General features: G+C 54.5%; 1 protein-coding gene across 1 annotated transcript; it reads right to left on the bottom strand.

Moving 5' to 3' along the window:
- Nucleotides 1-3,018: 3,018 nt before the first annotated feature.
- LOC122377008 (NAD(P) transhydrogenase, mitochondrial-like) lies at nt 3,019-25,409 on the bottom strand. Its single transcript, XM_043356970.1, has 19 exons — nt 25,085-25,409; nt 20,783-21,017; nt 20,328-20,482; nt 20,027-20,167; nt 19,706-19,851; nt 18,962-19,126; nt 18,418-18,573; nt 17,940-18,144; nt 16,035-16,483; nt 15,473-15,760; nt 15,033-15,199; nt 14,545-14,682; nt 13,986-14,206; nt 12,200-12,351; nt 11,630-11,789; nt 9,380-9,484; nt 5,969-6,180; nt 3,890-4,039; nt 3,019-3,298 (listed from the first exon to the last, which is right to left on the bottom strand). Exons 2-18 carry the CDS (start codon nt 20,995-20,997, stop codon nt 3,890-3,892), a joined length of 3,225 nt encoding a protein of 1,074 aa, XP_043212905.1. The 5' UTR covers nt 20,998-21,017; nt 25,085-25,409; the 3' UTR covers nt 3,019-3,298.
- Nucleotides 25,410-25,479: the final 70 nt, after the last annotated feature.

Genomic DNA, 25,479 nt, shown 5'->3' with positions numbered 1-25,479 from the left:
GAGGAGAGGAGAGAGGAGAGAGAGAGAGAGAGGAGAGAGAGACGAGAGAGAGAGAGAGAGAGAGAGAGAGAGAGAGAGAGAGAGAGAGAGAGAGAGAGAGAGAGAGAGAAGAGAGAGAGAGAGAGAGTGAGAGAGAGAGAGAGAGAGTGTGAGAGAGAGAGAGAGAGAGAGAGAGAGAGAGAGAGAGAGAGAGAGAGAGAGAGAGAGAGGGAGAGAAAGAGAATGGTGATGGACGGTGGGTGGTTAAATGTAGACGGTTGTCGGTCGACTGTGGACTGTGGACAGTTGACGGTGAATTGTGGACTGCGGGGTGGTCTGTAGACGGCTGCGGCTGTATTCGGTGGCCGGTGGATGCTGGTTATTGAACAGTGGGTGTTGAACTGCCGCCTGTCTGGTGTGTACTGACTGGAAACGTGAGCTTACTGGGCAGAGGGCAGGGACAGACGGCAGAGCGCTGGGGGTGGGAGGACCGCCCGGCCCGCCCGCAGGCGATCCTCGGCCGTCTGCGCTGCTCGCCGGCGGCGCCACAATAGTGTCTGTGCGCCGCATTGATGGCCCTGCCGGCCGCCGGCGGGGCAGGCGTCTGTGTGATTGGCCGCAGCTCAATAGCGGCCGCCGGCAGCCCGGCACGTACAGAGAGCTCCGGACCGGCCCGGGGCGGTACCGCCGCCGGCCCGGAGCCGGAGCCGGAGCCCGCCGAGCGCCGCAGCCCGCCCAGCCTGATTAATTAGCGCTCTTATCGCCGGCGCGACGACACAGAGCCCAGCGTCCTTTGTAGCCCAGCTCCGGCGCTTTATCTGCGGACTGCATCATCGGGCTCTGGTGACGGTGGATCCTCTGAGGGGTCAGTGTGACCTCGACCTGACCTTGGCCCGGTGCTGAGGAGGGGCGGGGCGCCGGGCGCGATGGGTTGTCGTGACCGGGCAGCTGAGAGCGGCACGCTACTCAGAGCCGCCCCCGGTCGGTCGATTTGGGCCGTCCGGGTTTCCTGGACCGATCGGACGGCGACAGGCGTGGAGAAGACGCCGTTGGCGACGCCCGCCGCCAGCGCCTCTGGTGGCCGGCGGCGGAGCTAGCGGCGACGCCTGGTTAAATGTCAAGGGTCAAGGTTCCTGCCGCTGCGCTCTGGTGGTACCACTCCGAAGCTTGCAGCTCTGTCCCGCCACAGCCCGATGGTGGACTTCGAGCAAACATGACACGGCTTCGTGGGTCACCGATGGTGAGTGGTGATGGTGAGCTCCCACGATGCTTTTTGTGAACATCAGAATTGAAGGTGTTATAGTAACACTTCTTACTGTCATTTTGTTCACCCGTAACTTTTTTATCTATGGGGAGCAGAAAATGTGACCAATGATCCAATCATGACCATATCGGCCACTTTGATAACTGACTTTGATATAAAAAGTGATGTAGGTAAGGAAGTTAAAAACTAACTCTGACTGAAACCTAGCAGAAAAAAGGAATGATTGACAAATTTGTTTTCAGTAAATGCTGTGAACCTGTTCAGAATTGATTCTTAGCGGCTTATCAGTGTGCTCACGATCGACAAACTGATGGCTGGCTATCATTTAGACGTCAAGTGCAGACTGCAGAGTTGACCTGAATGTCGGAAGGGTGAAAATCTGGACGAAACGACAGTTGGATTGGATGTTCGCGAAAGTAATAGCGCTCCACGAAGCGAAGTAGGGAGCTGCTTGGGGGAGCTTGTATTGCATAATATCACCAACAGGCATGGTCCCTATGATAGGTGAAGCTGCTTGGAATGCATGGCCCCGAGGTCACAGCGTCCGAGACGCCGGCTCCAAATTGTCCGATGACGCCAACTATCTATATTGCAGTCATCGAGCAGCCAGCAGGGCGTGTGAGGGAAGCCGGAGGGACGGCAGGAGGGCGCCCTCCGCTGAGCCGGAAACGGCCGACAAGCCACAGCCGGAAGAGGCGATGAAAAATGAAACGGAAGCGTGAATAACTGATGCCTGGAAGACGGACCGGATAAGAAACGGCGGCACGCGCGGGCGAGTGCGTATGCCAACAGGGCGGAGCGGCATGATATAAATGACTGACTCGGCGGACGAGCTGATCAGGAACGAGCGGCGCGTATAGTGTGGGCCGGCCGGGCCCGGGCAAAAGGATGGCGGACGGTTAAATTCGTGCCGAGTTGAGATTGTAGAATAGCATGTAGCCTGTTTGAACATATGATGTACAGATAGGAGCAAGGCTAAAATGCTAACATTTTGTTATTTTGTCAGGTACCTTGTTTTGTGGATAAGTGGATCTTTCTGTCGTTGAGGGCCTAACTTAAAAGCCAAACTTTTAACGGCAGCGATATTTTAGTGGAAGATTCCCAGGGGACCGGACGAATACCGTACTATCCTGTCGCGCCGTCCATTCCCTCGCCCGTATACGCCGCCACGACCCGGGACGGCGGGCGCGGACAGGACTCTGCCTCCCTCTGCCGCCGAAATCACCGCCTGCCGCCGCCGCCCGGCCATTCCGGCACAGAAACGACCGCCGGCCGGTCGCCTGTTTTCGCTTTTTGCCGATGCGCGTGAGCCTCTGTGGCCATTTGGTGGTGCCGATGGGAAGCGGCCGGGATTGGAGGCAGGTCCGTGTCGCTGGGCCGACCCGGCGCGCCGCTGGCCCGGTCAGAGGCCGTGCTGTTGTGACCAGTTGGGCGCGGTTACTGTTAGTGGTTAGCTGTGTAACGTGGAATTGTTCGGAGCGGCCGGCGGCGCGGGGATATTGGGGAAGCCAATCCAAGCGCCGGCCGCACCTCCTGGAAAGCGGTGTCTTTCATCCGGGGCGGCCGCGCAAAAAGGCCGGCCTGAGGGAGGCGTGGGCCGCCGGCCTGTCGGCCACATGTACCGGTCATCGATCGATCCATGGCACCGGCCGCAGCGCCACCGCCCTCTCTCGGCCGGCCGAGCAACTGCAGCTTACGGCGCCCGCCGCCGGCCAGTCGATGAACTCGTCCCCGACCAACCCCGTCCGCCCACACGGCCGCCCAACAGACCAGTGTCCTCTCCTCGTCCCAGCTTTATTTACAACAAATTCCGTCCAGCACGACCCACAATAACACACAGATCACGCTTCGAGCATGACGTACAATGAGATGGCCCGGACCACTGCGAACGAGCCGCGCGGTACCGGCCCCTGAACATCAGCATTCAGTGAGCCCCGGTACCGGCTGCGTTCATCGGTCCCACCGGCCAGCTAGCTAAGGCGGCGCGCAACTGAAGACCGGGATGACGGTGGCTTGGCATTTGTAAGAGGCAGACATTCATCCGCGGCCGTGAGCCTGTAACAGACGGCGTCGGTCAGTTGCCGAGTAACAGACAGAGCCCCGGCTGCCCGGAGAAGGTGAGCCGCCCTCCCGCCCGCCCGCCCGAGGCATTGATCAGCTCCGTTAGTGACCACTCAGATAGATTGGAAGCCCGGGATCTCCGGTATCGCCGCCGGAGGTCGACCGTATACCATAGACGGGAAGCGGAACCGGCGCAGTGTGACAGTCGCGGTCATTACCAGTTACCACGTACAACTTGGATCGAAGGAATGAAATGTCAGGGTCTAATCGATGAGTTGAAGGGTTCCCATAGCTGGACTTCCAATAAACGTGACCCGTATCGGACAAACAGGCACAGCGTCGGTCAATGTGTAACTAACACAAGGCACGCTTTGCTCGTTCCCATCAGCAGCGAAAGCCATAAATTCATGCTAAAAAGACAAACAAGACCCGGCACTGTCACTTTGCTGTAAATCAATCTACTCCAGAGACCCAACGCTCCCCGGCAACACTGCCATAAAACGTCAACGCAGCATAAAACAAAACATCTCACCCAGTTCTCGCGACACTCTCACCAGTCCCTCTACCCCCTCCCGCTGCTCTCACCTAGGACTCGTAGTGGTTCTTGAGGCCGGCCAGCAGCGCGTCGCACGTTTTCTTGGCGTCTCCGAGCAGCATGGACGTGTTGGGGTTGTAGAAGATGGGGTTATCGACGGCCGCGTAACCCACGCCCAGCGAGCGCTTCATCACCACAACCTGAGGGGGGGGGGAAGAGGGGCGTCAGGGGGTGTTGGCAAAAGGGTTCTAAGACCATTGGGGGCCAGCGGTCGAGGCGTTCTGTACTTCAATGGCGTGATTCCTCTTTTCTCTTGCATACATATGCAAACATCTAAAACAAACGATCGAATGTATAATCTGAAAGAGCTGCGAAGTGTACTACAGAATAAATAAAGGCTTACAAGTACAGTACGGAAAGATAAGCAGGCAAGGTTCCGCATTTGTTATGGTTTCCTACGTAAATGCATGCATCAATACGTCTCATAAGCATTGAGGGGCTGGTCGGCCGGCCGGGCGTGCGGAGCGCCGACCTCCGGATTGACGCTTCGCTCGCCCGGTCGGTGGTCAGGGGGCACCGCCCGGGGTTGCTTGCCGGGCGGTGCGGGCGGGGGCTGGCGGCCCGCCTGGAGCGCCGGGGAGGTAGCCATCAGATCTCCCCGGCTGGGGAAGCATCCCCCAGCTCTCCCCAGGGCCGTGGACGGCACCGTCCCGGCCTGGCCAGGCGGGCCGCCGATGGTGAGCACAACGTTTCATGCTTATTTTTGCCGGTGTTTTTATGTGAATTATGTAAATACAACCGTGAAAAAAGTCTCATAAGCATTCGGTTTTTTAATTCATCGTAATTTCCTCCCTTTTCACCCTGTCCAGCGCTGTGCAGAGCCCTTCTCTGCCCCACTCAGCCCCTCCTGCGCGGTCAGCAGGCCGCCGGTCCAACAATGACCCACTTTGATGTCACGCCGCGCATGATAACCAAATTGACACGGCGGCGCCCCGCTGCGTGCCCGCGTGTAATCCGCGCTACGCACGCCGATAACAAGCTGTGTGCGCAGTGTCACCGGTGTCGCGGCCGGCCGGCGGGGGAGGCAGGGGAGGCGGGGGAGGCAGGGCCACCCAGACCCTCCGTAAAGGTTAGGGTCGGCATTACGTAACAACAGCCGGGGTAAATTGGCCGGCCAACTGTGTTAGGCCGAGGTTGACTGACGTGACCTTTGCCCGCGCTGACCGTCGGAAAAGACTAGCTGTCTTCTTCTGGCGGAGTCTCGCATCCAACAGGAGCCCTCATCAGGCCCGCAATTACCCGTGTCCGGTATTCTATTCCGCGGCTCGGACACCTCGGGTTCTCCGAACTGCGCTCTGCCCTCCGCCGGCCGTCTGGGTGACCTGCTCTGTCCCCGGGCCGGCCGGCCGAGCACGTATTCAGGTCACGCAGCCGGGCACCGGGCGCAGACGGCGCAGATTTCCCCGCAGAACAGACGGCCACCCGGGGGAGGCGACAATGCCCCGAGTATTTGCTGCTGGCGTCCTACACCCGCTGAGGGATGGCGGGATTTCAGCGCCGCCGGCGGGCTCTAAACGGCCCGCTAATGTGTGCTTTGTGTAAAAATGAGGCGTCTAAATCCGAGCCGCGTCATCCCCGCGACATCCGGCGGGTTAGGCCGAATAATTCCCAGTACTGGGTCCAGCCTGAAGGCGTGATTGGGTGTGGTATTTGAGGCGCAAATGTAAATCAACATTATGACAGCAATAAATTCAGCGGCGCACTCAATCGTGAACTTGACAGGGTTCAGAGTGCACCGACATTTAGCCGACGGCATTCGATGACATTTACCCTTCAAAGAAACGTGTCCCGACGCATGAGCAAATGTAAACCAAATGATCTCAGTTCGATATTCAGATAAATCGATCAATCGAAATATTACAGAAGCATCTAATGAGACACTAAAATAACTAGTTCACAGACCTGACCGAAAGTGTTTGCTTCCTTGCAGTTCTCCAAACTAGCTCCATTAAGCGCAGGCCGCAGACCCGCAAGCCCTCACCGCTGCTCCTGTCCCCGCATAGTCTAGCCACCGACCGACTACCCTTGTCACCAGCCACCCACCCTCTATCCCCCGCCGTCCATCTGACCTGGTCCGACTTCCAGACGCGCAGCACGGGCATGCCAGCGATGATGCTGTTGGGGTCGTCCTCGGCGGCCGAGTTGACCGTGTCGTTGGCGCCGATGACCAGCGTGAGGTCCGTCTCGGGGAAGTCGTCGTTGATCTCGTCCATCTCCAGCACTTGGTCGTAGGGCACGCCGGCCTCGGCCAGCAGCACGTTCAGCTGGCCGGGCATACGGCCTGGCGGGGGAGGGGGGGGGGGTGGTTAGACGGGGTGGGGAGGTCAGCAGAAGAGGGGCAAGGGATAGAACACGAGCGGAACACTGAACAGTGAATAGGTCATCGACAAAGATACGACTAGCCATGATCTCTGGAACAGAATAAAGCATCGCGCGAAGTAGGTGATAGGGTCGGGAGAAAGTAGTTGCGAGCAGGAGAGGTCAGCTTTAGAGCTCAGAGTAATGGTTGACGCTCCATGCTTAGGTCCATAGGGTGTTGCATTCCTAGGAGGCATGGTTTGACGTGACGGTGCAGATTTCTCGTCAAATATCTCTGTAAATAAATAACTCCGGGTGTGGGCCGGAGGAAGTCCCGGACGTAACGAGCTGGCGATACCAGGGGTCGGAGCTGGGAAGGTCGTAACCTGACGCCGCTGTGGGGTCCGGGAGGTCATACGTCGGCCGTCGCCGCTCTGGGTGTCATCGGTCGGTAAGGTCACCAGGTCAGCGGGCTCCCTGCGGCGGCGGAGTCGACCCGAGCCGGCCGTCCATCCCGGCGGGCCGGCGGACGTGACGGACCGACCGATCGAGCCGCCGACGGGCCAGTGACCCAGAGCAGGGACCGACGGGAGGGGGAGAGTGACCCGGAGCAGGGGCCGACAGGGAGGGGGAGAGTGATCCTGAGCAGGGACCGACAGGGAGGGGCGAATGATCCTGAGCAGGGACCGCCGGGATCGGGAGAGTGACCCAGAGCAGGGACCGACAGGGAGGGGGGCCAGTGACCCAGAGCAGAGGACCGCCGGGGAGGGGGCCAATGATCCTGAGCAGGGGACCGCCGGGGAGAGGGAGGGTGACCCAGAGCAGGGACCGACAGGGAGGGGCGAGTGACCCTGAGCAGGGACCGACGGGAGGGGGCCAGTGACCCACAGCTGGGACCGCCGGGGAGGGGGGAATGATCCTGAGCAGGGACCGACGGGGAGGGGGCGAATGATCCTGAGCAGGGACCGCAGGGAGGGGGGCAGGTGACCGCCGGGGTGGGAGCGAGTGATCCTGAAGTCGTGACCCGCCAGGGGAGGGATGTAGGAGTGGTGGGTCCCAAATCCTTGCCACACCTTCCTCCCTCCGACCTGGAGCGCCAGCCACCCCTCTCTGAGCCGACCTCTACCATTAACAAACTCCTCAGACTTTGTTCCAGACAGTGAGTCTTTCTTGGACGTTTCCCCACCCGACCAAGAACCCACTCGAGACCACTCCCACACCCATCTTACCACAAACCGCCCTAATGCACCGCTTAACGAGCTCGAAAGGTCCAGACGGGGACGGCCGCGGTCCACCCACAGCGCAAAGTTGGCGCGCGGCTGGCTAACCCTTCCGATATGAGCGACAAACGACCGAGACGAGCCATCTCGCCGCTTCCGGGCGGGCCAATTTCACGATCGGAGGACCACAAAGTGTCAGGGCATCGGGCCGATGGATTCAGGTCGCACAAACTTGGGCAGACACGGCTGACAAACCGCCAGAACTGTCGGCGGGTAAGTCGGATGTGTTCATTGAACAGGCCGACAGCAAACTAGCGGCACGCCCACACCGTACACGACACTTATGAACTTCAAAGCATTCAGTAACTTGAAAAAGCATTCCAAACGAGATTACGTCAAAAAGAAGCCAGTCTGGATGCAGCATGTATAGACATTCAGCTAGCCAAAACTATTTTACTCGAATTGCATCTGAGAAATACGTCCACAGTATTTTCACAAGAAGCCGGAACTTCAGGCAATTTACCGACAAAGCACTGACACATCTAAAATTTATAAATCTCCTAAATTTGTATCCGCAGCACTATAAATTTCTTCCCAGTATCGCTCTCTTCCGCCGACTACGACTGCCGAAGAAACGCGCCATCTCCACAAAAAGCGTGGCGAACATTCGTCATCGGGCCCGAATCGGGCGGCGAATTTCCCGGGCCCCACCGGGGCGCCTCCGTCCCCGGCGCCATGATAAATGTCCGGGCCACTAGGCGCGCCGGCCGAACGGCGCTTTTCAATCTGCGAGATGGGAGTCGATCTGGCTATCGCCTGGCAACCGGTCGGAGGGTCTTCCATGGCCCCACAACTCAGCCGCGGGCGGGCGGCTCAACGACGGCAGAGAGTGGGCGGCGCCGGGAATGGTCCGAATCACGGCCGACAACGGCGCCGGCCCGCCACTCTCTCCCAGGGTACAGACAGAGGGGGAGAGAGGAGAGGAGGGAGTGGGGACGTCCTCAGATGTCCGAACAGGACCTGTCAGGGGTCTGTCACACACAGGCCCGATTGGAGGCGGGGGACGGGGCGGCGGGGACGATGGCGATGACGATAGGTATAAGAGACGTTATGGGGCGAGTGTCTGTGACGGACAAACATGATGACGCACAGAGATAACAGCCGCAGAAATGAGGGATATCAGATGAAAAAAAAATGGTAATGAAATGTAAATAATATTGTCGTACTGGCACTGGATTATCGGATCTGCTCCGCTTCATCGACCGGTGAGCTGGGAGATCAAAACGTGGAAAAAGATATCTTGAAGCATACTCGGTGTAACGATGCGTTCACTGTTCAGGGTGAGGTACAACAGATGTTGGTGCCTTAGTGCGGTAATACACTGCCAATCTGCGCTTAAAAGTCTACTTGATGATCCAGATTTGACTTAAAGTTAATGAGAATGTGGGGAGTTGCTTTAGAACAAAGAAGAATGCATAGGCCATTATTGTTCGGCGAGAAGCACAGCAAACTTCATTCGAAACTTCCCTACCGTGCTGATTAAAAACGCAAATAAATCATAATGATGATTATGAGTTAGAAATAAAACCAACCGAATTGAAGCACATGTACGAGCCGAATCCTTTTAGCGGATAGGGCTTCTCGGGAAACGCCGGTCGTTCTTTCTTTTACAAACACCACAGAGGAGACTATGGGCTAAAGCACCGGCAACTGGGTAGGGATATCGTGGAGTTAAAACACACGGACGGAGAGTGCAAGAAAACTCATCAAAAGTTACAGCAAACCACAATGCCGCACAATATTGCATCGGGTAGCAAACAGCCCAGGTCGTGGACCCCAATGACAGTCATTCCGATACACTGTGTGTCAGATACCACCAGACAATGGATGCCAGGCACATAACAGACATACCAGACACTGTGACAGCCGCGTCCCCGAGGCCGGCGCGTCAGTCGGACCCACCTGCCACGGGGTGGATGCCGAAGCGCACGTTCTTGCCCTTCTTCTGCAGCAGAGAGACCATCTCAGCGATCGGGTACTGGGCCTTGGCCACGCACAGTCCGTATCCTGTGGGTAGAGGGTCGGGGTGTGTCAGGGGCGTAATAAAGAGCACCCATCACTCGGCCATGCACACTGCACAGTCCGTATCCTGTGCGGCTATCCATATCCATACCCATATGAAAATGGATATCCATATCTATATCCTATGGACAGGGGACAGGGTTTCCTTCAGCATACAAACACTGAGCTGTACACTCAGTAGCGTAATTAGTGGTTTTGTAATGAAGCACCTACCCCCTACCGGATACCACAGAGCCAGGGCATCGTCAGACCGCATGTCATTGAAATGTCGGTGTTCAGAGTACACCGTCGCGGCGCTGGAGAAAGCCGGCATTGTGGGCACACACAACACTCAGTGCAGGTGAGCACACTCGGCGACAAAGCTTGGTGAACTCTCAGCCCCCAGTACTAGTCGGCCAGAGCCGCGGCGGCACTCGGTCGAGTGGCTGCTCGAGCTCGGCCGCTGAATTCGGTGAACGGATCAGCACCGCTGAAATATGACGACTGCCAGCCACTATAATGACGACAGTGAAAAATGAGAGGATTTGATAAGCCGAAGAGGATTTATACGATAGCTCTATGACGTATTAACAACGTAATTCAAAAGACCCTCAAAGCCCGACTCTCGACGGCCGAATCGATGGGATTGCTCGATATCAGAGCTGGCAATGTAACCATAGAGATCTTATAATGTAACTAGATCAATGAGCATCACAAGCTAACCATTTGACGGTAATATGAAGGCGACTGGCAAGCATGTTCTTTTGATGTAAATTGCAAACGACACTCAGCCGCAAATATCACGGATCCGGATGCAAGCACTCTTTGAAAGTCGGCTCCATTTCATTCCCGCGCCGAATAACGCCAGACAAATCCCTTTCATTACAAACGAAAAACGCCCGCTAAATGGCGCGACGGCAGATCCGCCCCCGTTTCAGGCTCGGCCTATGTTTAGGTCACGTCGCTGGCCGAGCCACAGTAAAAACTGGTGTGAGCAGTGAAGTTCCCGCCGCCCGGAGCCGAAACCAGTCGCCGGCGCGCACAACAGTCGGAAGTGGGTGTTGTTTGTCCGCCAGCCCGCCGTTCGTTAGCGACGCGTAATTGGGCTGATGACGCAATCTAATCACCGCCGTAATTAATGGGACACAAAACACCGCTCCAGAAAAGGGCGGCGGTTCGCCGACTACGACTCGGAACAAACCGTACAGGGGATACAATCCACACGACTGGTAAAGTTCAATACAAAACACGTGGCCGCATAGCCATAACCTCCTGTATAACGTTTCAGTGGTTAGTTTTAAAACGTCTCAATCCCATTTTCCTAATGCGGCCCGTAATGGCCAGGCCCCAATCAGAATGGGATCCGATCGGTGGCGGCGGTCGGTGGTCCTGATTTATGTCCAACTGGACTATTGAAATGAGCTCTCCGGAGTGGCCCCGAAATAGCCCAAATCGGCCCGAGTCGCCAGCCCAGGTCCCCCTACGAGCCGATCGCGTGACGGCAGGTCATCGCGGCCGAATGGCGCCTGTTTTTACTGCGACACACAGACGCGAACGGCGCCTCGGACGGCGAGAGGAGGCAGAGGGGGAGACGAGAGGGGCGGGAGGCGACCGCGATCACCGACACCACCGCCAGGAAATCAATCAGGGAAGACTCGGACCAAAAGTCGGCCCTCCACTTCATCAGCACAAAACTGAGCAGAGTTGGAGAGTTAGTCCTAAGGACCAGGACGTGGTGGGACCCTAATCGGATACAATCGCTCTCCGATCGGGCAAGTTTCGCGCCGGACGGGGTTGGGGCCGTAAGCGGATACGGCACAAATTGGAACGGGCTGTGTGATTGGTTGAACGCCAAACTGACTAGGGGAACAATAAAGCAGAGAGGTGGGAGTCTTCCTAAAGGCATTGAATTAGACTTTGTAATACCCAGCCTATAGTAGTCAAAACTTACATGTGAAACTTAGTCATGTACCAACATGATGAAAACATGTTAACAACATGAATGCCTGCTGCCAGCTGCCAGTTAACACTCTAAGTCTCACTATAAGACACCTTTTTAACAGTAGGGATGCGTCTTCCCTCTCATCACTGCGGACAGTCTAACACAAACAGCTGCTCGAGAGCCCCCTTCCCTATTAATCGCTGGCTCACCGGGTGTGATGATGATGTTCTTGGCGTTGGTGATAGCCTCGACCGTCTGCTCCACGTTAACCTCTGTGTGGGTGCCGGTAATCTCCTTGGGCTTGCCGGTGCCGGTAGACGAGGTGCCGAAACCACCCAGGATGACGTTGGGGAGGGAGCGGTTCATTGCCTGGAGACGAGTCAGGGGCCACAGTCAGATACTGGTGAATGGAGCGTCAAATGAGCATTGTCGTCAACAGGGGTTCGCCAGATGTTGATGAGACGCTGTAGAGCGAATATTTAGACATTCACCAGAAGAAAGAAACCCCCAACTCACAGCATCGACAGGAATAGAAAAAGGAAAATTATAAGAAATTCAGCTTAAAACATAGAACCGCATTGTCATAGAAATAAAAACATTACGAATATTTATCACACATCGTTCATATTTTCGAAATACGCGTGGTTCAAGGTCACATTAGTTCAACTCATTTGTCCACTCCTGACTTGCCGCCGTCGACTGCGTTCCCACCTTGCACATGATGTAGGATAGGACGGCAGCTCACCTTGCACATGATGTAGGAGAGGACGGCAGCTCACCTTGCACATGATGTAGGAGAGGATGGCTCCGGAGGATCCGATCAGCGCGCCCACCACCGTCATCAGGTTGTTGTTGAGCATGAAGCCCTCGGCGCACAGTGCCCAGCCAGAGTACGAGTTGAGCACCGTGATTACCACGGGCATGTCGGCACCTAAGGGCGGGGAAGGAACACTGGGTCAGACAGGTCACAGCACCCAGCCAGAGTACAAGTTGAGTACAGTGATCACCACGGGCATATCGGCACCTACGGGCGGGGAAGGAACACTGGGTTAGACAGGTCACAGCACCCAACCGGGGTAAGAGTTCAGCCCGTAATTACAACGGGCATGTCGGCACCTGAAGGAGGTGGGGAAACACGGTCACGAGAGGTCACTCAAGGTCAGACCGGTTGCAAGAGCCACATAGTGATCCCTAAGGACTTGTCCACGCTTTGAGGAGACGAAAAACGTCAGGTCACGGGGGTTACAATGAGGTCATGAGGGGGCTACAGTCATTTCCTATCTAATATCGGGCCACAGAGGCACTAAGACCTGCGACCAGGCAAATGCCTACTGACATTTGCCTCGTCGTTGACCGCTTCGACGACGAGGCGAAGCGGTCCAAGCAGGAGAACGGCCACAACGGCGTCAACGGCCAGGCGGCGCCCCTGATATGCGTCCGCCCCGACCTAGACCCGCTGCCCCGCCCTTCTGATCTGGTTCACCCGTGCATGATGTCTCGCCGCATCATTTTATAGTGCATTTTTAGATGTCAAGATTTTCAAACAATTTCTAACCAGTAAAACGCCTTTTGGGCGAAGAACGAGCGAGCGAGATAGTGAGCCCTGCACGTGCGGAAAGGCGAGAGGGTACTTTCAACGGGCTTGTGCAAAGCAATCTTCTAACCGGTCGCTAGCGGTGTGCCAAATTTGAACGCAATCGGCCCAGCCGTTCCTGAGATCTGGAAGCGGCATTCTGCACGTGCGCACGTGCAAACGGGGTCCAAACTGACTTTTGCACGGCACCCTACTAACTGGTCCCCAACCGTGTACCAAATTTGAGCGCAATCGGCCCAGCCGTTCTCGAGATATGGGAGCGCCCCCTGCACGTGCGCACGTGCAGTAGCACCCTAACCGCAACACATGGGAATGCATTGCCTGGTAGGTGCCTACCTGTATGCCAGGTTTCAGCGAAATCGCCCCAGTAATTACCGAGTTATTGAAATGGGAACAAATTTGGCACCTCTTATTGTTGTATTTTGCACGTGCACTGGGGGTCACTCACATAGATCAAGAGTATCCGACCTTTGGTAGAAGGGATGCAGCTACCCTACAAAAATTACTGCAAGACAATCGCCCAAGCGGCTGCTGAGATATGAGCCTCTCAAAATCACTACTTTTGCAAAACAGCTTGAACACCCTTGACTTTTCACGTGGCACGTGCGACGACGGTCACTGTGAGATGTATCAAAAGTAGTCAATTACGGGGTAGAAGGGATGGGGCTACCCAGCAAAAAAGACCGCAGGCCAATCGGTCCAGCGGTTGCTGAGATATAAGCCTCTCAAAAGCGTTACAGGCCGGGCCGGGCCGGGCCGGGCCGGGCCGCTCATACTGAGATTTTTCCGTTATATTGAAAAGACTCACTTCGCTCGCTGCGCTCGCTCGCTCGTAATCAACCGCCGTAGGTACAATGCCTACTTGTCACAAATCACAGTATGTCACGAAGTGTCACAATATGAGGCGAATGTCTACTGGAGTTGCATTACCCGCTACTCACGGGTAGCAATCCTCCTCAATCAGCGCTCACCTCCGATGGCGGCGGTGAGCGTGACGCCCATGACGCCGCTGAGCGCCGCCGTGCTGCCCAGACACGTCAGGCCCGTGGTCAGCGACGGGTCATAGAAGAACAGGCCCATGGCGCCCACGTTGGCCGCCAGCAGGCCGGCGTTGAGCGCGTGCCGGCCGGGCAGCAGCAGCGGCGCCGAGTTCAGCAGACCCTGCAGCTTGCCGTAGGCCACCAGCGAGCCGCTGCGGGGGGTGACAGGGAAAATGGGAAACGAGTTAGAGAAGACAGATAGGAGTCGAGGTAGCGTCTATCTGGCACCTTCGGTTTGAATATGCTGTCGAGATGGCGCCACTGGTGAGAGTAGGTAAGTAAGAGTTGACTCGGAATGACAGAAACGACACAACACTAAATCCAAACAAAATCCCGCTAGATGCACCGACATCCGATCCATCCCCGTCCCTCTTCCATCCCATGCCAAACTAACGTGAATGTGACGCCGCCGATGTAGGTGCCCAGGAACAGAGCTCAAACCTCTCCCCTAGCCCCCGTATCCCCCCACCCCTCCCCCCAGTTAACTGACGTGAATGTGACGCCGCCGATGTAGGTGCCCAGGAACAGAGCCGTCTTGATGACGTTAGCCGCCGGGTCAGTAGCGAAGTTGGGGAAGTCGTGCAGGTAGGTGGCGAAACAGGTCAGCACGGCAGCCATACCCACCAAGCTGCGGGGAACAGAGGTCAGGTCAGGTCAGAACGGCCGCCATACCGGCCAGGCTGTTAAGTGAGGTTAGGTCACGATGGGTAAAACAGACTGAAATGTCAGACAACAATAAAGGGAAACCGATGTAACAACTGACCCACAAGTTAACGATCCTGTTAATAATGATACACACTTCCAGTTCGGCAAACAAATATCTGCTATTGGCTAATTTTTTTTTTCAAACAACGACTAAACATCTAAATCTGTTGACCAATTGTGAGCGGCAACGATTCACTACTGCCCGAAATCCATCGTTGACCCGACCGGCCCGCAGCACTACCTCTACCCTCGCCACTACCCCCTCGGACCGACCTGTGGAAGGCGGCCACGAGCTGCGGCAGGTCGGTGATCTCGATGCGCTTGGCGATGGTGGAGCCGATGGCGCCGCCGGCTCCGGCCACTAGCGCCATCTGAGTCAGGACCGGTGTGGTGGGCTGCAGGATGCCCAGGGTGGCAGCGATGCCGCCAGAGACGCCGATCTGACCGCCGGGAGGGAAGGCAGGGAGTCAGAGTGGGGTCGGGGTGAGTTATGGGCGGTCGGCAATAGGCCGACAGACAGGCGGCCTCGATGAGTATTCGTTGAACAACATCTCTGTGAGAGACTGAGAGCAGACAATCAATCAAAAACAAAATCCCTAAATTTTCTAAGCTTTCCTCCATCTGAGTTAGAAGGCGAGGCAGGGACGTCGGTTCACCATACTCAATGCATTTCAACTCAAGTCGACTTTCCCTCTCCCCTCCCCCACACGCACCATGCCGAGGGCGTTTCCGAGCCGGGCCGTTTTCTGGGTGGACAGTCCGCCGAGCGCTCCGACGCAGCAGAGCGAGGCGGCCAGGTAGGCCATCTGGTGAATCTCCGGGTAGCCCTGACTGACGGCGGCGCCGTAGCCGCCCAGGAAGCCGGCCGCCGGCACCGCGTACAGGTAGTTGTACTCGGGAGGGTCCGTCGGCCGCTTGAACATGTCCAACATGCGCTGCGTGACGATGAAGCCGCCGAAGATGTTGATGAACGAGATGAAGGCGGCCGACGCGCCCAGAGTCTGAAAATGGGTCAGACAAGGGTGTCAATGAGGCGGGTATCGAACACGGGCCAGTTGTTGTCAGTCAAATTCCTTGCAATATCCATCCCTGATGGGAATAGTAAATCAATCAGCAGTCACTGAGACAGAAGATCAGCTTCCATACAACTAATAGGTACCTTACCTTTTACTTCACATCGATGCTTTACTCATTACAACAAACCCGCGATGCATCAAAACTGGCTGTGCATCGACACCGCCCCTCCCCCCTCCTCGCCCCTCAACAAACACGCACCTCGATGGTGTTGGTGGGGTAGATTTGTCCGTTCATCAGCAGCATGCCGCCGACGGCCGTGATGCCCGAGATGGCGTTGGTCACGGACATGAGCGGGGAGTGCAGCGCCGGCGTCACCGACCACACCGTGTGGTAGCCCACGATACCGGCCAGCGAGAACGTGGTCGTCATCGTGGTGAAGGCCGGGCCCGGCGAGGCCACGCCCAGCGCCAGCAGGCCGCCCAGGCCGCCCGTGTACATCAGCGCGTCCTTCATGGTGATCATGAAGTAGTTGGGCTCGGGCGCGGGCGCCACCTCGACCGGCTTGGCCGGGCCGACGGCGGTGGCGGCGGCGCCGGGCGCCGGCTCCGGCGGCGGCGGCGGCGGCCACATCAGCTCGCCCTGGTTGAGGATGATGGAGCCGCGAACCACCTCGTCGTTCATGTCCAGGTTGTAGTGGTCCTTCTCACCTACAGGGGGAGGGGAGAGGGGAGAGAGGTGAGAGGGGAAAGAAAGAGAAAGGGGGTGAAATGTGAGAGGGACAAAACGAGAAGGTAGAGCGCTATCACAGGAGGGTCGGAAGACTGATGAGTGATGACTGTAGTATCGAAATATCGTAATGACGTCTCGGGTTGTGGTTCTGAAGTCCAATTAACCGCCACATTGAGACGTGATGGATTATGGTGTGCCGATACCAGATCCGATCACTTCACGGCATTAAGCCGCTGGGGTTCAGCCAAGACTGCGCGACTGTCTGACCCCGGCAACCACCCGGATTCTGAGAAACCCAGATCAGCCGTCCGTGGCAACCGGCGCCGCCCGTTCCGTGTCCGGCTTCCAGTGGCGACTTCCCGATCAGCTCCCGGAACTCGTCAGACCAAGGTCTCCTCCACAGCCAATGGGAGGAATAATATCGGTAATGGGAGAGAGCCCCGTCCCTCCACGGCCATTGAGAGGGATAATATCGGCACTGGGTGCGATTTGCGAACTATCCTTTCACAGCCAATGAGAGGAATAACATCGACAATTAGAACGCACTGCAGTTGCGCTCAGGGTGAGGCGCCATCGAAATTACGCTGAACAGGCCTCAGTGGATTACGGTGATCGAATTGTCAGGCACAATGAATGATAATGCGATGTCACATGACCTGTAACGCATTGCCACAAAATAAAAGTAATGCCGAATAACTCTTTAAACCCAGCATGATTTGCTCACATAATTATTGCTGTTTAAAATACTTTTTTAAGTGACGTTTTTACAAGTGTTCAACCCAATACATAACAACTTCCATCCACCTTTATTTTACCTGACGCCGGCGATCTTCACAGCGTTCCAGCCTATATCTCTGAACCCGACCAGAACCCTGTGACCCGTTTCCCGTACCCTTGGCCGGCGGACCACACCCCCCGCACTCGGCATCGGCCCGGCAGGACGTTTATTTATCCAATTTACAGCGAACCGTATACAGAGAGGCCTGGCATTGATACAGTGAGGCTGGGTTAGCGCACTGGCCTCTGATGGATGGTCAAATGCTCTCCAGTATGATTCGATACGCTTTTTCGTGGTCGTTTATACGGCAGATGAATTTTTCCTTGAAGTTAAATGCGCTGTCATTTTCGTTGGTTTTGTCAGCACCATCAACGTAAGACATTTTGCGAGCTGGCAGGCAACGCAAGTTGAAGAGCTAGCCATCGAGTCAGTGTCAAGTAAACGTAAGTTACGGATATATACTTGACAACAAGCAACACACTACCAGAGAAAATACGATTGATATACTAAATTTCGGTTCACAGCCACATAAAAACGAAGTCCCCAGCCAGCTGGTTTGCCCTACACACAGCCAAGTCCATTGCTCTGTGCCCACTAGGTCCCACCCACCGCAGTCCACCCACCACCCATCGATCACCCGTACGCCCGTCACTCACCCATGGAGAGGAGCAGCTTGCTGATGTTGTTGCCGTAGAGAGTGGAGCTCTGCGCCGGCAGGCGGGACGGGAAGTCGGTGACACCCACGTGCACCACGCCCTTGTACGTGTAGATCTCTCCGGGCTTGGTGGTCTCGATGTTCCCGCCGGCCTCGGCGGCCAGGTCGACCACCACCGAGCCGGGCTTCATCGACTCAATGTGCTCCTACAGAGGGGAGACGAGGGAGTCAGAACCGGAGAGCCGGGCTTCATCGACTCAATGTGCTCCTACAGACGGGAAACAATTGTGCGAATAGATAGAAGAGAGGGAAGGCGAAGACAAGAACAAACAAAGAATGGCACACTCAGTTGTAACTTGTAAGAAACAAAGAACGAGCTTCAAAAGAATGCATTCACACCTGATTTATGTGCTAAAACGATTATGGCGATCGTATCACTAAGCCCGACCATCGTCCAAACGCGTCGTGCGACGGTCTACCTTTTTGATGAGGATGGGCGCGCGCTTGCCGGGAATGAGCGCCGTCGAGATGAGGATGTCGATCTCCTTGCACTGTTTGGCGAACAGCGCCATCTCGGCCTCGATGAATTCCTTCGACATCTCCTTGGCGTAGCCGCCCGCGCCGTCACCGGACTCCTGAGGACGGGGAAATACAGAACAGACGCGTCAGCAGCCACCCGCGCCGTCACCGGACTCCTGAGGACGGGGAAATACAGAACAGAAACGTCAGCACCCACAGCCAGATGCCTGCGCCATCACTTAATTCCTGAGGATGGGAAAACAGCTCAAAGAGAAACGTCAGAACTCACGGCAGCTACACGGTGCTGCCACCTTCAGACCAACGACAAACAATGTACCGGAGGAGAAGCCACTTATAGAAGTACACTACGAGAACGCATTTTACGCACGGCTGCGGGCTTACAAGCTGTTCATCGACCACACGCAGCCCCAACATTACCTTACCTGCTCCCACCCATCACAACCTCTCCCTACTCTCTCTCATCCCTTCACTCTCACCACTGACCTCGATGTCGACGGTGAGGAACTCGGCGCCGAAGCTCTCCACCTGCTCCTTGACGGCCGCGCGGGTGTCGAAGGCGCGCACGATGGCGCCCAGGTTTTTGGCCGTGCCGACGGCCGACAGGCCGGCCACGCCGCCTCCGATGACTAGCACCTTGGCCGGCGGCACCTGCGCAGAGGGGACGGCGGCGCCGGCTGAGAGCGGGCGGCGGTGTGAGTTAGAGGGCAGAGGCAGAGCGGCGGGGGCAGAGCGGCGGGGCCGGGTTAGCGGTACGCCGGGGTTAGCGAGGCCCAAAGCAGGCACTAGCGACCGGGAAGCTGGCAAGCGAGTGGCACAGCGAAGAGTGTTGTGTTTGGGCATTGTTAAAAGGGCTATGAACACTGAATAGTGGTACCAACACACTAGCTATCAAATCATGCACTACTACATATGTCCCATGTAAAATAAAAAGAGTGGCAATATTGAAAAGGGTTTAGCAGCTGAACTTAGATAAAAAGTCTCAAAATGGTTCCAGAGCAAACAGCGACTGACAGCCCGCTGCAAAAAGCTTAGTCACACCAGCAAACTAAAATACGAAAAAAGTAGGATAGCTTCATACTATACACACGCCACACACACAGAAGCACACTGCATTGAAGAATGTATATACAGCGAAGACCCCGCTAGTCTGCTGGTTCGTCACAACCAGCCCCGCTCCCACCCCGTCTTCCTCCACCGACCCCCCCACCTTCCCGGTTCGTCCGTTACCTTTCCGGCAGCGGTGATCTGTCCGGTGAAGAAGCGCGGGAAGTGGTTCGCCGCCTCCACCACGGCCCGGTAGCCGGCGATGTTGGCCATCGAACTGAGCGCGTCAAACACCTGGGCGCGGCTGATACGGGGCACGCAGTCCATCGCTGAGGGCGGGCAGGGAGCGGACGTCAGGCGCGAGATAGTGATGGTCTGGAGGTGCATGAATGTACAGCAAAGATTAACTATGTCTCTTCCAGCTTCACACTCAGCCTCAATATATATCAAGAGTGGCTACATGCATCATACATCAAGACACACAGCAGCACCATCTCAGCTCACCGAAGACGGTCATCTTCTTGGCGGCCAGTTTGTCGAGCACCTCTTTGTTCTGGGCGGGGTAAATGAACGAGTACAGGGTGCCCTGGTCCCGGAAGTTCGGTACCTCCTCCAGTACTGGCTGACGGACCTTGAACACAATGTCTGAAAACAACCAGCAAAAGTCAGGCTATATCGTGGGGACAAAATTTTAATTCAGCAGTAAGCTTATCATTTTAGAGCGATTATTCCAATTCGAGTTATAGTTTACTAGTGGTCTAGGTGCGAGCTTTTCATGTCCAGATTGACTCGCGACTAGACTCACCGGATTCATAAGCGGCCTTCTTGCCAACAATCTTGGCCCCGGCCTCTGCAAACATGTCGTTAGTGAAGGAGGCCTCTGCGCCGGCGTTCTCCTGTATTTGTACGGTGAAGCCCTTCTTGGTGAGGGCGGTGACCGCCACCGGCGCCAGAGCCACCCTGAGGCAGTGGAGGTCACAACAGGTCAGCGAGGGAGGGAGGAACGCGATGGCGTGGATTGTCGGTAATGAGATAGGGACAACACTCACTCGCGATAACAAAGTATTAGTGTCGAAATGAACCCTTCTAACGAACGCAGGACATCTTAACATTATTGCAATTAACCTTCGATTTTCTATCGTCTTCCGTAAAAAGATTGTACCATTAGCCAATCGATGAATAATCCTGAGCATTGCACACTACCACAACCTTTGTAGGCACTTATCTCCCAACCCCCCACCCAACCCACGCAGCACGAACCTGCGCTCATTCTGCCAGATCTCCTTGGGCACACCGATGCTCAGCCGGCTGTAGGGCACGCCTTTGGGCGCCTCGGCTGCGGCCTTCTCGGTGGGTTTGCAGCGGAGCGGGCCGTGCGAGCGGAGTCCGCGGACGGCACAGAGCAGCGGCGCCGGGCCGGGCCCGCTGCGAGCCGCGCTCAGTGTCGACACCGACAGCCGCAACACCGTCGCCATGGCGACCGACGGCGAGCACACTGTCGACAGGGGGTCACAGGTCAGACGGCGAGCCCATTCTGTCGACGCGGGGGGGGGGGGGGAGTCACAGGTTAGACGGCGAGCACCCTCTGGACGGGGAGGGGGTCAGGTCAGACGCCGAGAACCCTGTCGTCGGTGGGGGGGGGGGGGGCACAACCGGGTGCCACAGGTCATACACAGGCCGACAGCGACAGGTGATACACAGGGCAATGAGAGGTATATTTGGGCTGCAGCCTGCAACAGGTCTAATCGAGTCAGGTATCTAATGCAGAAAAAAAATACAAAAAGGCCCGCTTGAGCCGCATTAATAACTCATTATTCTTGAGGTCAAAGTCACGTTTAGACAGTATTTCTCAAGATCCAAGACGGTATGATTTTCCCACAACCCAGACAAAAACACGTCTCCGCCGGCCTGGCCGGCTGCCAGTCAGTTATGTGCGCATGGTTTTGACGAGGTTCCTCTGACGTCAGGGTCCGCGGCAGCTCGCCAAAGGTCGAGGACACCACCCAGCGCCGCTTTCGGAGCAGACATGGGCCAAAACGTGACTTCGACGGAACCACCTCGCTAAGGAAGAGTTGGCGCTGTACTTGAAAAACGCCTCCCAGGACAAGTAATTGAGAATTACTATAACATCGTAACCTAACCTAAAAGCAGGGACGTTTTCCCCTGTTCCGTCACGACATGCTTCCTCCCGCAATTTCGTACAGCGAGTATCAGACTGAAGGGTGGGGAGGCGGGGAACAGACACCGCCTCCGATCCCGTTAGAACAAACTCTGCCCTCGCACAGCGTTGCGTCAGCAGCCGCGCCGACAGCCGACGGCCGACGGCTGTGCGCTCTGTAAACCGACACGGGACGGCTCACCGGCACCAAAAACCACCAGCTTACTACATAGTTGATCATGTTGATGCACTGGTCTTATGCTATTTTTCAAGTGCCTTTAACGCCCAGGAACAGCAGTTAAATGAGCAGCTAAATATGCGCATCTACTGAAATGCACCCGGAAGTGGATCGATCACAACCCAGCCGCTGCATCATCTGACGCGAACGCTACGCATGGCTGGAGTGAGTGGAACAAAACTGTCACAAGAAAGCTGTTCTGAGGCTCCAAGAGACCTCGCTCGCACAGACAGGTTTAACCCGCGCCCCGTAGGGCTACCGGCGGACCCTACCATCCGTAGGGGGGGGCCGTTTCGGCCCCCCCCCTAAGATCTCGGAAAGTTACCGGCCGATTTTCAAAATTCAAACGGCGTTCGATAGCCCCACCCGGGAACTACCTTGTGACCAAATTTCATTGACCTAGGTCAAACCGATGACGTCACAGGTCAGGTCAAATGTCAGATTTTCACCGTTCACAGGCAATTCAAGAAATGTGCTGTGAAAGCGAGTAAATTGGTAATTTATTGAAAACCATCGATGGTACATTGTTCGCCAAACACATACTTTGCTATCTGAGGTCACTGATGCCAGGTCAGGTCACAACGAGGTCAGGTCACCGGGGTCACAATATGAATGTGTCGTGTGATACATGTTTTATGGTCCATTTTACATGACAAATGCGATTATGTGGGTTAGGCAGCCTTTGGGGCCAGCCTAGGTCACGTTTTTGTGAAGGTCAGGTCAAGGTCAGGTCAAATTAGGTCAAATTTCAAAGTTGATATTTTTGCATAAAATGGGTATCGATTCGATGCAGCTCGTCACGGGGAGTCTAATGGTGGTCTTCGTTTTGCTCTACGAGTTCTAGAATTGCCAAAAATTGAGTTTGAAAATTTGACGTCATCATTTTTGAACAGTTTTTTCGCTATAACTTGGCCAAAAAACGAGGTATCGATCTGAAATTTGGTATGTAGATAGAAGACGGTAGGCACTATCACATATATTCCGGTTTTTTCGAAACTCAAAAAACTTTTTGGATTTTTTGGCGAATATATCAAAAAAATGTTTTTTTGACTTTCGGGGGTCAAAACTCAAAAATTTCAAAAATTCGAGATAGCAGTTTTGTAGCCCTGTCAATTCTACACCTTTTATGTCTTGATCATTTTTCTGTATCTTCAAAGCTGTAGTCCTGACAGGTCTTCTCGCGAAGGTCTTTTTTCGGTCGAAAATGACAGAACATGACGTCACTCTGACGTCATTTGTGGCCAACCTATCATACCCTCTGGAAAAATTTTTGGTCACAATGTGTAAAATTGATGCCCGGAGGGGTCCTAAAAGTTTGGTGGCGATATCTCCAGCCGTTTAGGAGATATCGACCGAAAAGGACAGGGGGGGGCCGTTTCGGCCCCCCCCCCTACGGGGCGCGGGTTAAGCCGGTCCCGCCGCCGTGGGCGTAACCATGGACCGCTGCTGACTGCCGCCCGAGGTTGGCACCCGTCCAGGGCGCACTGCGCAGGAATGTCGGACCGGCAGGTGGCGACACCTATCGCAAGAAAAGGGAACTACAAGTACCGATCACTACCGCACCAGTCTTTCTCTTGTGCCTTTCCTTGCAGTAGGGATCATGCATAATATTGCATGCTGAGGGCACATCACATAGGTAACCATTACAAACATATATCTTTATTTAGGATATTTGTTAGGCTCCATAACATATCTCACATATTAAAGAAAAAGGAAAGGATGAAAGGTTCTCTGTCTCATGTTTCCAAGAATGGGGGGGGGGGGGGGGGAAGTGCATTTTCCTTCAAGCCCTTTCACACTATTACCTACGTGTATTTTTGATAGCTCATCAGAGTTCAGTGCTGCAGGCTAGAGATAGCCACTGAAGATGTTCAGATTTGTACATAACAAAACCATGTAGGTAGATGCTAGCCATCTTGAGTTATAACAGACAATCAGGACCAATCCAAACTTGTGGAAGGACAAAGACCTCCAAATTCATGAGGCAGGTAGCATGCTACACATTAGCTGTAAGCTTGCATGCATTTTGAGACAACAAGAGCAGTTTCAAGTGGCAAAAATAGCCATAAAAATATACATGTCTACATAACAGTCTAGAGATACATGTAATTTCTGCATCACTATGCAATAAAACAGACAAATGTTGATATAAAGCAGCATCAGCATCAGCTGATAACACTTGAGAGGTCCAGGCCTGTGCAAACAAAATAGCATCTGACATAACAACTTAAAATATCAGTGATCTCTGCCATTTGTGGTTGACATAGCTTAAAACAAATAAGTGAATTGGTACTATTGCTGCAGTTTATTGCTGCAGTTTGCTATTGTTGCATATCTGGATACATCATTTCATGCATTAACACAAAAAATAGCCATGCAATTCATATGACACAAAAAATAGACAAATTTCCTTAGCATATTCTCTTGACATATGAAACAAATGTGTTATTTTCTTTACCAGAGAAATACCCATGGATATTTTCTTAAAGGGACCCTCCCACCTCAACATTAGTTTTGAGTTGAGATAGCCAAGTTTGCGGCCAGGCTCAGAAACCACCATTTATCCTGGTCGCAACCCCCGCAGCTTTATGGTGTTCAAGAAATTTCTTCCCTTTACTTGCAGGGTGGGACCAGCGTGGTCCCTATCTCTTAACCATTACGGGAATCTGATGACGTCATCAGGCTTTCGAACGTCCGTTAAATGTTTGACTAAAACGTTTTGTAGCACGCGGTGGTATATGCTGCTTTGCGCGTAACAAATGCCGCACTTTCAAATCAAGTCGCTAGGAACAGCTGAGATCCCAAAAAGTAAACAAAAGTAAAAGTCTAATATCTTGAAAACCGGTGAATATTTTTCGATGAAATTTGGTAGATATTCGTTTTTGCTCTTTCTGAACCGAGTGACATCACTTTCATGTCAATTCATTAACTTTTTTGAAGGTGGGAGGGTCCCTTTAATGTCAAGTCAATAGTTATGGCACGAGAGTGGACCAGTTGGGTTCACTTATAATGTCAAGAGCAGGACCAACAGGGCTTATTAGTCCTGTTTACCTGCACATCAAGTACATCAAGTACAATAGTTGATCGTAATTTTGGTAACATTTAAAGGAACACAAATCGCATTCAAGGAGACGGCTTATTTCATGCAAAATGCTGAAAAACTCACCGAGAGGACAGCCGCACGGCTGTTACAGTCCCTTCCCCTCGGCTTCCCAAACGAATGTGTGGAAAAGATTTGTTTTTCCTTAGATTCTGTTTCCAGTAGAGTCGGTTGATATCTTGATACCTAGTATTTCATTGGCGATGTGTGTCAGCCTGCTTTTCATTGGTCTAGTTTTTCGGTATCTTAAACTACTCTGCGCCAGAGCGTAGAAGCTCAACGCCTATCAGTATAGCAATGATTCTTCTTGTTTCACTGTAAAGTACAATATATATGAATTAGATGTACACAAAACACGAAAAAATGACACAAACAGGAAAAGTTAGGGAAACAGTAAACAAAAATAAAAGTATAAGTAAGTAAACTTGTTCTACTAGTTTACGTAGAAATGCCGTCCAATC

The sequence above is a fragment of the Amphibalanus amphitrite genome, unplaced genomic scaffold, assembly GCF_019059575.1.
Source record: "Amphibalanus amphitrite isolate SeventyFive unplaced genomic scaffold, NRLGWU_Aamphi_draft 002453F_arrow, whole genome shotgun sequence".
Lineage (NCBI taxonomy): Eukaryota > Metazoa > Arthropoda > Thecostraca > Balanomorpha > Balanidae > Amphibalanus > Amphibalanus amphitrite.
The sequence above is the reverse complement of the archived record's forward strand: the minus strand, read 5'-3'. Positions and strand labels throughout refer to the sequence as shown.

Excerpts from the sequence above, each read along its gene's own strand:
- LOC122377008 (XM_043356970.1), bottom strand. The coding sequence starts at position 20,997 with ATGGCGACGGTGTTGCGGCTGTCGGTGTCGACACTGAGCGCGGCTCGC. Across the intron at positions 19,127-19,705 it reads AGATCACCGCTGCCGGAAAG|GTGCCGCCGGCCAAGGTGCT; the intron begins GTAACGGACGAA and ends CCCTCTGCGCAG. Across the intron at positions 14,683-15,032 it reads CTCGTGGCCGCCTTCCACAG|CTTGGTGGGTATGGCTGCCG; the intron begins GTCGGTCCGAGG and ends TGTTCCCCGCAG.